A 16,386-nucleotide genomic window follows, 5' to 3' on the forward strand; every position below is an offset into this window, starting at 1 on the left:
TCTCATCTAAAATACATAACGTCATTTGTACAAACATGTTCTGCATCTAATCCGTTGTGAGGCATCCTCAAGCAGCCTCGTCTAAATCCGCTGCTTCTGCATCGCTCTGTAATCCATCCAAAATACACAGTTAATTAAACCTAAACACCTCACGGCGCAGCATTGTCCCCCTCCAACCTGAAGTCTTTCCTCTGTGCCCCTGCCAATTCGACTTAATCCATTTCTCCCGTCTGCTAAAGTGATTGATGTCTTTTTTTTCTTCCTCACAGTTCGAACAGCTGGCCTTTCTGTGGATGGAGCGGCAGAAGTCTGGTGGAAACTACAGTCGTTACCGAGCGCAGACGGAGAAGCACGTTGTCCTGTGTGTGAGCTGTCTCAAGATCGACCTCCTCATGGACTTCCTCAATGAGTTTTTCGCCCATCCGCGGCTTCAGGTGCCGCCTAACGGGTCATTTATGAGGGACAGGGGGGTAATGGGTGTCATTGGAACAGCAAAAGTAATCATTTTAGACCTGTGTTGACCACCTGTAGCTTGGTCGAGTCTTGGTGGTGAAAAAAAAAAAAGTACAAATCAACTAAAAGTAATTATGAATGAATATTAAAGGAGGAAATGAGATGATTGGAGATGTGAGGTGGTGAGGATCATATTGTGCTCCATACCGTATTTATTCATCTGTTCCACATAAATAACAGGGAAATTGGCTCTGGCTTGCTTGCTGGGTATTAAAAATGCAACCGTTATAATCACAGCAACTGTTCTGGAGATAAAGAGCTTCATTACAGCAGAAATAATCATATATGACTGAATAAATAAAGCCAAAGTAAATCAACGCCTTATATAAGAATAACATGGTTTAACAAGATCTATTGGGTCCTACTAACCTCGGGAACTTCACTGAGGCAACCATGGTTCAATGGTTCAAGGATACCACTAGTTGTAAACGTCCTGACTAAATATCCATCCATCCATTTTCTTCCACTTGTCCGTTGCCGGGTCGTGAAATAACATTGCACCAGCCTCTTATGGCTCCTCCTGCAGGTGGTGGGTCCACGGAAAGGACGGCCTCACGATTTAAACCGGGCCTGTTGGTCTCTCATAAGAGGCTTTTGAACCGCTCTTCGTCTGACCCGTCACCTAGGACCAGTTTCTCATGAGACACCTTACCAGGGGCACAAACCCCTCCACCACGTTAAGGTGGCGGTTCCGTGAGGGGAGTCCTGACTAAATAAATAAATAAAATATAATTTACTCTGGAAGCAAGAAAAATATCTATATGGATTTGCAATGTATAAATAACTGTATACAAACATGTTCTGAAGTGCATATGATTTGTGTTAGTTTAACAGTACATCATTTTCATGAAAAATTAATGCGCCTAGAATTGTTTTTACAATGTGCACTGCGAAATTAATCTAATCTAATCATTGTGCATCTCCCCACCAATGACCCAACAATCCTTTAATGTGGAAAAACTGTCTGGGCTCTTGAAAATCATTGGCCTCTTGAACTAATGAAAATGTTTCCTTTCCCAAAGCCAAGCAGTTTGAATAGTTTTCACTTTTGGACTGGCTTATTTGTGTGCGCTCCGGTTTGAACCCTGTAAAGAGAGGGAACCTGTCAACAAACACGTAGCACTTGTCCTAATATTCAATCTACCCTTTAAATACAGGTAGCTTCACATCAACATAGACACAATCATGTAATGAAAGTGTAACGCAGCCCGGTACAAGGCAATGCACAGAGTAAAACAAGGTTGTAGCTGATAACATCCCAGGCATTACAATTAAGTAATTCAAGGAGAGAAGAGCAGATTTTATGATGAACAAGGTGGGGCTAATGGCAACTGCAATTCCTTCTGACGGCATAAAAGTCAGGCTGCATCCAGAAATAAACCTTGTAACTAAGAAAGCCTTTGGGACAACGTCTTTATTAACAATAACATACATTGCTATTGAAAATGATGTCCTCTTGAGGCTGGAGTTAATGCATCCTTATTTATATATATGCTAGTGATACATAGTGATAGTGTTATTGTGGGTGGCATTGAGATAAAGTTTGGGCAGAAGATTATTCCAGCATAAAGCCTGACTCACTCTGGCGTCATATTTGGAGCTGAGCAGATGCATGTGTTTGTGCTCCAGGGATCTGTCCAAGTGTGCAAATAATACGCAATACCGTTCAAGTATTGGGTGAAGCCAAACCGCTATATAATGGGATGTGATCCCCTTTTCCAGTGTAGTCGGAATAAATTGGTGTTTTGCTTTGCTCAGAGGCGCCGCGAACAAATAATTTTCACACTTGGTCTTGTCAGTTTTATTCAAGTTCAAATACACAAACAATTGGCACCAAAAGAGCAAAAAACAGATTTCAAATCACTGCCAAAAAGAATGACAATGCTAAAGAATCTTATATGTATTCTAGACTGTGTGTATCTTGTGGCATCTTTGACTGCTTTCTTCTGTATATGAATGCTTGTTTCTATAGTAACTGAGTGTCTTCACCCCTGTCTCTTATAGGACTACTATGTGGTGATCCTGTGTCCGGCTGAGATGGATGTGCAGGTGCGGAGGGTCCTTCATGTTCCTCTGTGGGCCCAGAGAGTCATCTACCTCCAAGGCTCTGCACTCAAGGACCAGGACCTCATGAGGGCCAAGTGAGTCCCCCCAAATCGGAGCGGTCTAGTTTGCGTGTGACATTCTTAGAGGTCAAAACATGAGCGAGCACCGTGGCTGGCTAGGAAGGTGAAAAGGCAAGGGAAAAAAGGTTGAAATATGTTTTTTTGCGTGGATCTAAAATTACCTGAGGACCTCTTAGTTTGTACCATACACATTACCAGCAATTCGCACTGATGCAGAAAACCCAACATCATCAGGAATTATCACCATTTACTTAAAAGGGCTATGTGGAGTTTGTCGTCTCTTCAATCGTCTCTTCAAATCCCTGGGCCCAATAAAGTTAGCGTCACTCTTATCACTCTTATTTTGCGGCCAAGAAAAGCTAACATTAGCAACAGCGCAATTATTGTTATAGATACAGACAGCATCTCTGGAATCGCCCAAACATCATGTCATGTTTAAAAACTGTTAAGTGGGAAAACAATTTGGAGAAAAATCTAAACTTTCTCTAATTATTCAAAAACTACTTTAAGAAATGCTGAAATATGAATGTAGCTTTCTACTAAATAAAGATATGACATGGAGAGGAGCAAAGTGGTTCAACAGCCCATAAATCCATAAATAACGGAGAATACTAACAGGAAGCTTCATGTTATCATCGTGCTAATGCTAACGGCTAGCTAGTCGTAGCTACAATTCCCGTTTTTTCACTTCTACTGAACAATCTGCTGTATTTGCATGTGATAAATAAGTTTATATTTTGCCAGAAAATGGCTAAAAAGAGTGAAAAATTGTTTTTCCCAAAAGATTCTATTTTCCCCCTTCTATGCCGAGATGCCATCAGTATCTATTGCTGACGCTACTAGACTGCTACTAATACAACTTGTCTGTCGGTATAAAACTATTAGATCAACTAGTTGGGTAACTTCATAATATGATTATTTTCTGGCTTGTTACAAGGGAGTTTGTACAAAACATGCACGGACACGCTGTTTTGAAAGCATCAACAACACTTTTCCCCCACGTATTTAGTAATAATTTCTTACCTTTCCAGCAAAAAGGATGGCAACTGCGGATCTTTTGTCCTCCCCAGTGATTCTCTCAACATTTTCCGATGCTTCGCCGACCAGACTCGACTTTCGCCCTTTTTGTCGCACTCGAATAAAGTCTTCATTTGTTGGGGTTTGGGCCGGAGTTTCGCCGGTGCTTAAAGCCAGCCTCTTCTTATTCTCCGCTAAATCCATCCTTCCAAAGTAACCTCTTGCTCCTCGGCGGTTTCAGTATGGAGGAGACCGCTAACACTACACCGGAGTGTGAACGCGCATGACATCATTACGTTGCTTGCTTGTTGGCCCCGAGGCACTGTCTATTCAAGTGAATTTCCAGGCATATAGTGGCAATCGTGGTGAAAAGGCCAGGGCTCATTCTACTCAGTAGGGCATTGCTGGAGCATGTATGAGGAAGAAATTTTAAATGTGTATATATTTATTTATGTTTAAACTGATGTATAGTTTCTTTAAGGTCCCTAGGTTATTGTAATGCGAAAAAAAGACACACATTTCAGCGGATAAAGAAAACAGACTGTGAGTTTGGATAAATCAAATGGAAGCGTGTCCACTTAGTCTTCTGCTTAACATGAGCTTAAATCAATATAAAACCGACCCCAGTCTCTGCCCTCCCTGTCTCTGCTGTGTGCGCACGCCCGCTCTTCACATGGAGCTCACCTCAAAGCCACTGCTGTAATTACATATTGCTTATTGTCTGTTGATACAGCGGCGCAGGCAGCACCTTGGGCTGTAGCCTCGTCACGGGCAAAGAAAAGCCAGTTTGTTTAATCTCCCTGTCTCCTCGCCTCCTACTATCTCATCCATAAACAGCGTGGGCTTGAGAGACGCATTGGTTCATTTGTTCATCTATTGTCCCGTCGTTTTGCCTCTTTGTCCCACCGCTCAATAACATGACAACACTCCTCTTGTTTTCCCCTCATTTGCTCCTGACTCTCTCTTTTCTTTTTTTGGTCTTTCTCTCTGTTTTCGTTCTACTTTTGGACACTTCTAACTGGCTGAAGGATGGATGATGCCGAGGCCTGCTTTATTCTCAGCAACCGCTTCGAAGTGGATCGCATTGCAGCTGTAGGTTCTTCACTAATTCTACCGTGTCTCTCTGACTGCTAATACAATAACAAGCTTCCCTGTGAATAGACCTAATGAGAACGCTTTGTAATTGCAAAAAAATACTGTGCATGTCCCCAGCTGCTACAACGAGGCCTATTGATGTTGAGGATTGTAAAGGAATCAAAGTCCCCTCGTCATTACAATAGCAGCAGTCTATAAAAATGACATCTGGTAAACTGATATCAGGATCCAACAAACAAGCATCTGTAAAGCTTCATGTGCATGGATCGCTAGAACATAACTGCTGTTTGGAGATGTGTTTTTATTTTAATTCCCTATTGGAAAGGAGTGCAGGATTTAACAAAAAGAGATAAACATTCCACTACATGAATGGGCCACAAAAGTCCCACTTCTACCCTTCAACTCTTAACCCCCACCTGACCCGAGCACATCTTCTCCAGTTTGGTATCACCCAAATCTAAAAGCTTCTTGAACCAACAAAAGAGCAACAGAAAAGTGACAAAAATTCAGCCAAAAAGTGGAAATATATAAATATATATATATATAATTTTATATTTTATTTTATATTTTTATTTTTTATTTTTTATTTTATATTTTATATATATATATATATATATATATATATATATATATATATATATATATATATATATATATATATATATATATATATATATATTTATATTTATATTTATATTTATATATATATATATATAAAATAAAAAATAAATAAATAAAAAATATAAAAAATACAGTGGTGGAAGAAGTACTCAATATACTTTCTTAAAGGAACACTGCATGGAATTTTACCCAATAAATAACATTGAAATATAAGCATATGACAGATATTTTCATCATTGAAAAATACCTCATAAATGTATAATCAAACAGGAGCCTTTGCTGTGAGCGGCTCAGCTTTCCTAAGACATGACTTTACCGGGAGTGGGTACGTCTCCAGGTCGTCTCCATGGAGATGTGACTAAAGTCAGCAGGATTTGAGATTTAAACAGGTTAGGTTCTCATTCAAATTCATTTTTTGATTACCCACTGCAGTAATAGCATTTTCTTTGTCAAGCTGATCATTAGGAGGATGTTTTGTACTGATGTCAACAGTAGTAAAAGTGCAGATACAGGACCAAAAATGTACTTAAGTAAAAGTATCTGATAAAAGTATGCATTGTAAAATGTACTTTATATGTAAAAAGCAAAAGTATTTAAGAGTTTAATGTACAGGATTTTTAAAATGATTTCTAAACGAGTAAACCACTAACTCCAGTCAAAAACAGGAACTAAACAAGGTCTAAAGGAGTAAACCACTAAACCAAGGGTGAACTGGGACTAAACCAGTTCATCGTAAAGAGGTCACCTTGAAAATAAAATAGTTTTAACACAATTCAAAAATGTAGTGGAGTAGAAAATACAGATAAAGGCTCTATACCTACTGTACCTATAAAATAGTACCCATAATTTGTACTTTTTGCTTGTACTAAAAAATATGACAAAAACGCAATAAAAAAGCAACAAAAAAGGGTCAGAAACTCAACCAAAAGTGACAAAAATGAGATGAAAGAGTGACGACAAAACGGCAATAACACGGAGAAAAAGATCTGTTAAGATAATTTTCTTCGCCTTCAAATGAGGCGTGACACTGGCCTGCCGGCTGTATCCTCCGGTCAAGAAGCTTTTAGTTTTGGGTAAAGCCGAACAGAAGAAAATGCACCCGGAGAAGCTGGGTGGTAAGAGGTTGAAGCTTTTAAGCAGGGCATCAATTGAAAAACACAAAATCATTAGCTTGCCCTACTTTCCTATTCACCCGAGCACAAATTGTTTTTCGCACCTAATGGGAGCACGATGCACCTCAATTCTCAGAAACACAGCACAAGTTGTGTCTCTGTGAATTGCTGAGAGCACGTTGTGAGAACTGGTTGTAGCTTACACATTTTCTTGGACGTCAGGCTTTGCACAGTGGCGCTAATACTCCTGTCTCTTTGTTTACCACCCCTCTCTCTCTCTATGTCTTTCTTCCCCTATTTTCATTGTTTGCACTCTTCTCACTCCCTCTCGCTCCAGGATCACCAGACAATCCTGCGAGCTTGGGCGGTAAAGGACTTTGCTCCAAATTGCCCCCTGTACGTGCAGATCCTGAAGCCGGAGAACAAGTTCCACGTCAAATTTGCAGGTGAGCCGCGTCTGTGGTGGTGGGGGACTGCGAGTGTGAGCTCAAAAGATTATTCCCTTCGTTCAGACGGGAAGGCACATCAGGCGGCAGCGGGTAACGGCACCTGACCATCAGAATTCACTTTCATGCTGAGGGCAATCACAGTCTATCAAGAGTTTGGAAACATAAAGAGCGGCACTGAAGGTTTAATGATGGACGGAAAAAAAATTAACGTGGCATTTTATTTTCAAAGACTCATTTTCAACATATTAAGGCAAGAGTTGACCCAAATAAAAATATGACCTTTAACTTTTGATAAGAACATTTTTCACAGCATCCACATAAAATCTGGGAAAGGCCCATGACCCACTGAAAATGAACCTGCTCACTCTTGTATTCTACTTATCTGATTAGCCTTTACCTTCACTGTACTGTCCATTATTTACAAAGACCAGACAGGTACGCATCAACTCGTCTAAGCTCAGGTAAGAACATATCTCAGTGTGGAAAAACGGTGGCCTGTTCCTTTAATAAACCATTTCAAGTACCCCCTGTTAAGTGCTTGCTTTCCCCTAGTGAGGAAACACTGGTCTAGGGCACGTCAGTCTTTGGGATTATTTCTTTACCGGTATTTTATCTGAGCACTTTGACAATAGTTGGTCACACATTCAGAGGTAACCAGCAGAGTGTTATTGAAAAGCCGAAGGGGTACGAGAGCCCTTCAAATGTACAAAACACGTTGGGAGCCACTAGATTAGAACCAAAGATACACAGTCGGGCCACAAGGTCAAGTTTATTTATAAAGCACATTTACAAAACGGCCATCACTACCCCAAAGTGCTGTACATGTACACAGTGCAATAATACAAAACTACAAAACTACAAAAAACACAACAATATAACACGATAAGAAAAGTAAAAAATTAAAGTGACACAAACGATGGGTTTTAATCAGAAGATAGAGCTTTTCTCTTGGAGCCAGATCTTTGGATATGAGTAGACCATGGCATCATATCCTCATATGCGCAGGGCTGCCTGTGTTACCTTTATTGTTCATTATCCATATTACTTTTTTACTCCACAATCTGGACTGTATATTTATAAATTGATTCAAATAAGGCTGCGCTATTTTGGATAAAAATCTAATAATTCTATTAGACTGAAACATGAACAGCTCATTGAATCACATGCGTTTCAGGGTTAGCTGGTTTTATACACACAATTCATACACAATTCCTATTTGCAACCAAAAACTGACTGATTTCTATATGCTCACTATTAATTGTGTAGTTTCAACTTTCTTTCTCTGCCCCGAACTGCCAAAAACTGTTGCGTAACGCTGTCCAGGTTGACAATGACAGCACACAGCATTAGGTCATCTTAAATAGTTTCTGATGCAATCAAATGAGCCAGCACTCGTGTCTGGAAGCAGCTGCCACACTCAATTTAAAGGCCACTTCTCCTCGCGTGGCATGGCAGCGCTGCAGCAGCGGTGCTTTTGTCCTTCCAGCTCTGAAGTGCGGTGCTGGACAGATTGGCTCAGCTTCCCTTGCCTTGTGAGGGATTTTGTTTTATTTATATATTTTTTTGCACATTGCCTTTCCGGATAACAACGTCGGACCAGTCAATCAACTTAAAGAGGGAGTTATGGCTACACATTTTTTAAACAATATATATCCCCTCTGGGGCCAGGACTCCCCTGAAAAAGAGTTTCTTAATCTCAGTGGGACTATCCTGGTTAAATAAAGGTCAATAAAAATAAATAATGTGTTTTTTTTTACTGGTCAGATTGGTCTCTAAACAACAACCTTCACCTGGATGCAAAGTAATAGTCCATTCTACACATGAATCATTAAAAGAGCTAGATGCAAGTTGGTCATTTTTATACTCACTACTGCCACCTCAGGTCTTATGCGTAACTGCAGCTTCTATATTAAACTCGTGCATGACGGCACTTCGGTTACAACTTTTGAGTGACAGGGCAGGATTTTAGAGGCAGTTGTGGTGAACAAGTCTGAGCTCATTCTACATATTAGGACATTGCTGGAACATGTAGGGGGAAGAAAATAGGCCAGTAACCTACCACATTATTCAAAGAGATATTTGTCAGTGCATTTAATTTTTCCCACTTACCTGCAGTGTCTCGATACTTATGATTCTGTTTATTTGTATGTGTTTGTGTTTTGTTTTCGAGGGTAATTCAAGCTCTAGACCCTCATCCCTGCTGTTTCTATCAGTGATTAACGTTTTACTTCACACCTTGGCGACCAAATCCTGCCTTTCTGTGATGAGTTCTTCAGCGGCGCTAACCTGGCAGACGCTCTCCTCCCTCGAGCAACCCTCCCTCAGCCCATTGCAGTTTAAACACCTCCACACTGCAGCCAGAATGAGCCCCTTTGTATTCGAAGTCTTTAAAAAAAAAAAGATAAATTCACAGTCCTCATTTCGTGCCCTTCTGCTGAAGCGTAATTACCTCCCAGTCAGTGGAAAAGGACCGAAAGTCTGGTCAATTCAGAAAAAAGTCGAGTGAGAGAAGTATTTCCATGACATTTTTGACCCCGTCACTTGACCCCAGATTACGTTTGAGTAGAAAGTGGATCCATTCATGTCTATTTACTCTTTATTTGAGTCCATATATGACTTATTAAACTAAATCTTACACTGTTGATTGAGATTTTACATTATTATTTTAATGTGACTGTGCCGATTACATTTTGACTTCTTAGACACTATTGGGAACAGCAGCTTTTGTGAAATTAAACTAAGTATTGTACACTAATACAATGTGGTAAGTAAATCATTGTTTTGCCGTTACGAATTAAGACATGAACCTAAACTTGAATGATGATGAACTTGCATGTTCATTATCATTTATGACCAAAGGCAACTACTTTTCAACTAAAAGGGTGAAACTTGAGAATTGTATAAGGGCCAGATAGAAGCTCGGGGAGAGCTGACATGGCCGCCTACAGGATCACTACATCTATAGATCTAAAGCAGCGGTTCTGAAATGATGGGTCTGATGGGTCACAGAACCATTTTCAGTGGGTCATGAGCCGTTCCCAAGAAACATTTCTTTCAAAATGTGTCTACTTTAAAGAAAAGAAGAGATTCACTGATCTAAAGCATATATCCTGGAGTATTTGCATCCATAAGCATCTTCAAAAAGAAAATCCACATTTCCTTTTGTGACAAGGTGCATTACCCCAATACATCTTCTATTTCCTATATACAGTACAGACTTTATTTGTTAACATCAACATCAATATGTTTTATGTAGGTGGCGCAGCGGCTAGCGCAGGTGCTTCCCAGCTAAAAGGTCCCAGGTTCGATTCCCACCTGGACGGGGCCTTTCTGTGTAGAGTTTGCATGTTTTCCCCGTGTTTGCGTAGGTTTCCTCCAGGCACTCATGCCTCCCTTACCACTAGAACATGTGCAATAGGTTAAAGGAACAGGCCACCGTTTCTCCAGACTGAGATATGTTCTCACCTGAGCTTAGACGAGTTATTAAAATAAATGTAGAAAAATAAAAAATAAATGTAGAAAAATAAAACAGAAAAAAAAATATTACAGAATAGCTCAGTCCATTTCTGTGGCGACCGTGTTTAGGTTCCAAATCTAGAGATATTGAGCCTACGCTGGCTGCTCACTGCCCCGACAGGTTGCCCCAGCGGCATTGAGGATGTGTCAAATGCAGAGAGAACGAATTATAACAAAGTATAACTTAACTGTACTTTTACTTTTAAGTTATGCTTAAACAAAGCTAAAATCATGGGTTTCTGTTCTCTCCTACCTAAATAAATAAATCAAATACATACAGCAAAATATTAGGGCAAGCAAGAGGTAACCGGTACTCGAGTGGGACCACCCTGGTACCGGGTCGCCAAAATCTTGCTCTTTTAATGCACAGACCAGGACACCCAAAGGCTCCTCCAAATGTACAATGAAGAACAGGTTGAGCAGGAGGTGGGCTGGTGCTCGAAGGCGCCCCCTTTTGGCAACAGCTTCCCAAATCTTGCTTCTTTTAACGCATAGACCAGGACACACTGAAATGTAATCACAGATGACAAATAATTAAAACACACAAGAAGGAAACCATATGTTTATATATGCACGTACTGTACATGTACAGGTGTATATAAATATAGCAATGATGGTTCTATATGGGGCAGCATCAGACGGCAGCAACAACCTGTCACCATTCCATTCCATACTTAAGAATTATCTTATAGTACATACTTAAGAATGTACTATAAGACAGTATTCCTGTTACTGTACCAAAGACAATATAAACTTATTTCCTATGTTATTTCCTATTCTGTACCAAAGACAATGTAAACTTATTTCCTATGTTTGTACCTTAATTGTACCATAATGAGCTGGTCTCAGAGAGTAAAAGAACGGCAGTTGTAAAGTTTGTAAATACGTTTAAAGGGGTAGGCATAAATAAGCATTGTTTGCTTCAGCCTACTCCCTTTTGGGCATTATTGTGTTTCTTTTCTTTTGTAAAAACTTGGAACTTGAAATTGCTCAAATAAACTAAACTAAACTAAACTAATGGGTTTCTGTCGCATAACCTTTCCTTGTTGGATACCATTTTGAAGACTTTGAAAAACCAATGACAAGGGATTGTTGTGACTGATGTGACGTCATCTGAAACCCAGTGATTCGTACTGTCGGTACCTGAACCTCTTATCGGTCCCTAAGCTGTGTGTGCAGAAGATATAAAAAATGAAGAAAAAAATTAAATAATGAAATGAAAAGTGTAGTACAGTCAGTGCAGATGCCATGTTTTGACACCACTTGGAAAATGCTCACTAAGTGCTAGTGTGGGAGGCATTAATGAACAGCCCAGACTGGATTTAATCTGAGCCACAGAAATAGCTTAATAACAGCTCTGCACTCGTTAAAGATGTGACGGCGCGATGTTGCAGCTTACACAGTGCAAGAAAACCTTGCGGTGACCGAACTGAAACGTGCCGCGCGCTGTCGGCTAATTATCTCCCACGTTTTTTGTTTTGGACGATAACTGTAGCGTAACAACAACAACCATTTGATTTAATTAGCTGTGGCCAGTGGATGGTTGCTCAAATGCCCACTCGTCCAAACAGGGCATCATTAACATCAGTTTTGTAGCTAACGAGACATCGGAGCCCTTTCAAAATGTGCAAATAAACTCCCCAAAAAATTGAGCGCATGTCCAGGGTTGGATATACATGCTAAAGTAAAGGTCTTTTACTCATTAATAATCTGTGAACGCTTCAGTTTCCTGCGTTTGTATGTCTGTGTGTGTTTAGATAATAGTAAGTCTGGGAGTTACTTTAGGTGCTGAAACCTGTTAGATTGAGGCCAAAAATGGAGGGGAGTGATGCAGGGTAAGCAGATAGGAACAACGTGAAGCAAAAGAAACTCTGTGGGAAGGAGAGGTGCACAGGGGACAATGTAAATTGGATATGGAATTGGAAAAACAGAACAATGCAGCGTCTTCTTTACGGACGTGGCATAGATTGGCTTTGTGTTTTGAGCTGACAGAAAACAAGAGAATGCATGTCAGCGGATTACTGCCCAAATATGTTGCAAATTTATTGTTATATCATAAAACACAAGAAAACCAATAGATCATGATGATTTTGATTTCTACATGAATAAACAAAATACTTCAACTGCTGCCTTGGCTCTCTGCTTGGATGAATCAGTGCATTATGCCAAAAGGAGCACAGAGTAAATACAGCATAGCACTCAGTAGTGTACTTTTAAAAATTCAATTGAAATCTAATTTTATTTACACAAGTCACCCAAAGCCCTTTACACAGGTTCAAGTGCTTCCCAAAACTAAAGACGCCTTTATGGTCTGTGCTTTTAGATAACTCATTCAGTCAGCAAGGCAAACGTACATTCTGCTGCTCTGTAAAGATAGTACAGTCAAGAGTGACTCTGTAAGGAAATCGATTCTGTCAGTGTGTGTGAGATTCTAATTGGCCTCAACGTAATCCCTTCATTGAATTTGTGCGAAACACGATTGCATCCCTGTACTAAGTGCATATGTTTTATTCAATATTGGGGAAAATTATTAATTTTACTCAAGTGATTTATTTTATTATTCTCTATATTAGTCTTAGTTAGAATAGGTCACTGTTTTTACATACTGAGATATGTTCTTACCTGAGCTTAGACGGGTTGATGCGTACCTGTCTGGTCTTTACATGTGCACTCAGTCACGCAAAAACACCAAACGTGTTGTTAGCATTTAGCCTCTCATCCTCTCCTCTATGGGGCCAAACGGGGGTAAAAGTCAGAAGCGATCAAGCACTTCCACGTTTTCCCTTTTTAAATACGATTACGCGAGTAGTTACACGATCTAAGTATAGTTCCCCAAATGAAACATGTTGATTTTCTAATCGGATTAAAGGAGTACTATATTGTAAGGCGTAATAACACCTATGGAGCACTTGGACGTCCACGCAGTAATATATTCACTTTAATTCTGTGTGAATGTGTTGTAAACATTTTGTGTACAATGCATTTATACATGTGCGCTTATGTGTATATTGTCGTTTTAATTAAATGTTGGACCTCAGTAAGAACAGCGACAGTTCAGCTGCGCTAATGGGGATCCTTTCAATAAACAAACAAACAAACAAACTGTGCGGAGAAGGAGGGGAGGCTAAATGCTAGATCAGACAGATACACATCAATTCGTTTAAGCTGTGGCCATACCGCCTATGCGATGCCCAATCCCGTCAGACTTTGGAAGCTAAGCAGGGAAGGGCCTGGTCGGTACTTGGATGGGAGACCGTTTGGGAACACCAGGAAGCCTAGCGAATGTAATACGTGAGTGAGTGGTTGGTGGTGGTCGGAGGGGCCGATGGCGCAGACTGGTTGCCTCACTTCCGTCAGTCTACCCCAGGGCAGCTGTGGCTACAATAGTAGCTTACCACCACCGAGTATGGAGTGAATGAATAGTGCAATGTAAAGCGTCTTTGAGTATCCAGAAAAGCGCTATATAAAACCGATGCATTATTATTATTATTATTATTATTAAGCTCAGGTAAGAACATATCTCAGTATGGAAAAATGGTGGCCTGTTCCTTTAAGAAAAAGAGCTTAAAGGTACATTTAATGCGACTTAGTGCGTATTTGACCTTGTAGTGGCCCAGTGGCTGTTTGAGTGGTCATCATGGCGCCTTTACTTTCCATCACAATGGTCTCTTGATCGCTCCAGGATCAATTGTTTAAAGGATTTCCCTCCTGACGGAACCTCTCACCAGAAAACCTACAAAACAATTGATGCTGCAGCGCTGTAGAGACCACCGTTATCGAAAGTAAAGGCACCATGCTGACCACCTCTACAGCCGATGGGTTACTACAAGGTCAAATACGCACAAACATCCACTTTTTTTTCCGCATAAAGAGTCGCATAATGCAGCTTTAAGTGAATTTACATACCTGTAGTTTACTCAGAAGCCCGTCGGTTAGCATGTCAAACAGTGGTCGCTCGGTCAATAAAAATAAGTAGCGTGGCACTGTATGATGTGACAGAGTAATGGATGAGAACTGCCTGAAATTAGAAGTAGTTGTAAGAGTAAGCAGGAGTCGTGAAGTAGCTTGCTCTGATGTAGACCTCATAATTGTAGGTGGCATCACTAAGCTTTAAAAAAGAAAAGAAAAAGCAAATTATTTGAAGAAAAGGGGTAATTTTGGGACAAAGCTGTTTAATTAAATCTTTGTCTAACTCGGTGTCCTCTGCAGCTCAACTCAGAGACACGGCGAGGCTTTTTTGAGCTAAAAGCAAATTAACAATGTCTAATAAGTGACATCTTGACTCGATACAGAACCCACACAGCAGTCAGGGGCTGCCAGCCAAAACTCAGAAATTAACCACAAAGAAAACCACCATTTTGAAGGCAGCCATGGGAGTTACAGCTTTTTTAATTCTCCGCAGGTTACTGTTCGGGTCAGCGAAATATTCAATGCTCAATTTAATAATTCATTTTCACAGACTCTTCTTTGTAGGGTTTTCCTTCTGGGATTGCCAAAACAAAACAACCATCTCCTGTGCAGTAATTAGCATGTATGGTTTGACACGCCGTGCCCTTCCTGACAATTATTTAACCTCACAGATTTACAACACACTTTATTTCCATATTGTCTGTACTATTTGACGTATTTTCACTAAATAGATTGTTGTGTTCAGTGGAAGAAATATAGTTTGTCAGAAATGCATTGTTTTATGTAGGGAGTTTTGTTGTCCGTCTCAGGGACTAGAGTTTAAGTATTAAGGCAAAAAAAAACGTAACTAAACATCTGAAGAGGTCACTTTTCTGATTAATGTTGGTTCGAATTGTTAGGGTGGTTGGAAATAAGGACAAACAACCAAATTTTGAGCAAGATAGAAAGTAGGTTAAAACAAGTTTTTTTTTTAAATGAGAAAACTAAGATTCTTTGGACAATGCATTAAAATGAGCCACAGAAAACCATCATTCTTGGAAAGGTAAATGGGGAGAGTGAAATGAGCCTCACTTAAAACAGTTTGAAACGCCGAGGAAGACCGAGGAATTTGGTGCCAGGTTGTTTGAGGTACCCTATGGTTCCTGGCTCGAGTACTAAACATTTCTTAATATATGCGTGAGTTTCATAAGACATCAACTTTGTATCCATTCTCTTGTATTTGTGCTGTTTTAAACATTTACAGAAGTCTGTGGTATTCCATTCATTACCCGTGATACAGAAAGGTTAGATAAGACAGGACTTTATTGATCTCACAGTGGAGAAATTCACTTGTCACAACAGCTCTGAAGAACAATCTGTGGGGTGCAAATAGTGAAGGGAAAATGTGCAATCAAAAAAGGACTGGATAATGTGCAAACCAGTATTAGTAAATAGAGGTATCTAACTTTAAAGATAGATAGATATAGATATAGATATAGATATAGATATACATAGATACATAGTGCAGGTGATGGTACAACAAGAGCGTGCATCAGTGTACATTTTATGGATTCAAATAACTGTGTATACAGTGGGGAAAAAAAGTATTTGGTCAGTTTCACATAGAAATTGTATTGGATTTTGGCCAAATACTTTTTTTCCCCACTGTATATAGTGTATGTACAAAGGAATAAATAGAAGAGCATGAATACTTCTTGAATTCAGTCACTCAAGCACATGCAGAGGTCATCAAAGTCCGCTCGCATTTGTATTCGCAGCACTGCTCTTGGCCTCAGAGTTGAAGTGACTATGACTCGGATCTCTTTGTGTTTGCTTGAGGATTTTGACCTGGGTCGCTATGTCCCTCCTCTGCCCCTCCCGTGTGTGTGTGTGCAGATCATGTGGTGTGCGAGGAAGAGTTTAAGTACGCCATGTTGGCTCTGAACTGTGTGTGTCCTGGTACCTCCACTCTCATCACACTGCTCATCCACTCCTCCAGAGGACAGTAAGTGCACCTCCGCAGCTAAAGACAAATATTACAAATATTAC

At 40.0% G+C, this 16,386-nt stretch overlaps 1 protein-coding gene across 2 annotated transcripts in view; it reads left to right on the forward strand.

The window, feature by feature from the left end:
* kcnt2b (potassium sodium-activated channel subfamily T member 2b) overlaps positions 1-16,386 on the forward strand; it is an 81,048-nt gene that overhangs the window by 49,248 nt on the left and 15,414 nt on the right. For both annotated transcript variants that reach the window (XM_079564274.1, XM_079564275.1), the window contains exons 11-15: positions 270-434; positions 2,518-2,654; positions 4,685-4,748; positions 6,822-6,930; positions 16,234-16,342. In XM_079564274.1, the coding sequence (XP_079420400.1) occupies positions 270-434; positions 2,518-2,654; positions 4,685-4,748; positions 6,822-6,930; positions 16,234-16,342 (584 nt within the window). The remainder of the gene's footprint in view (positions 1-269; positions 435-2,517; positions 2,655-4,684; positions 4,749-6,821; positions 6,931-16,233; positions 16,343-16,386) is intronic.

Source organism: Gobius niger (genome assembly GCF_951799975.1).
Source record: "Gobius niger genome assembly, chromosome: 10".
Lineage (NCBI taxonomy): Eukaryota > Metazoa > Chordata > Actinopteri > Gobiiformes > Gobiidae > Gobius > Gobius niger.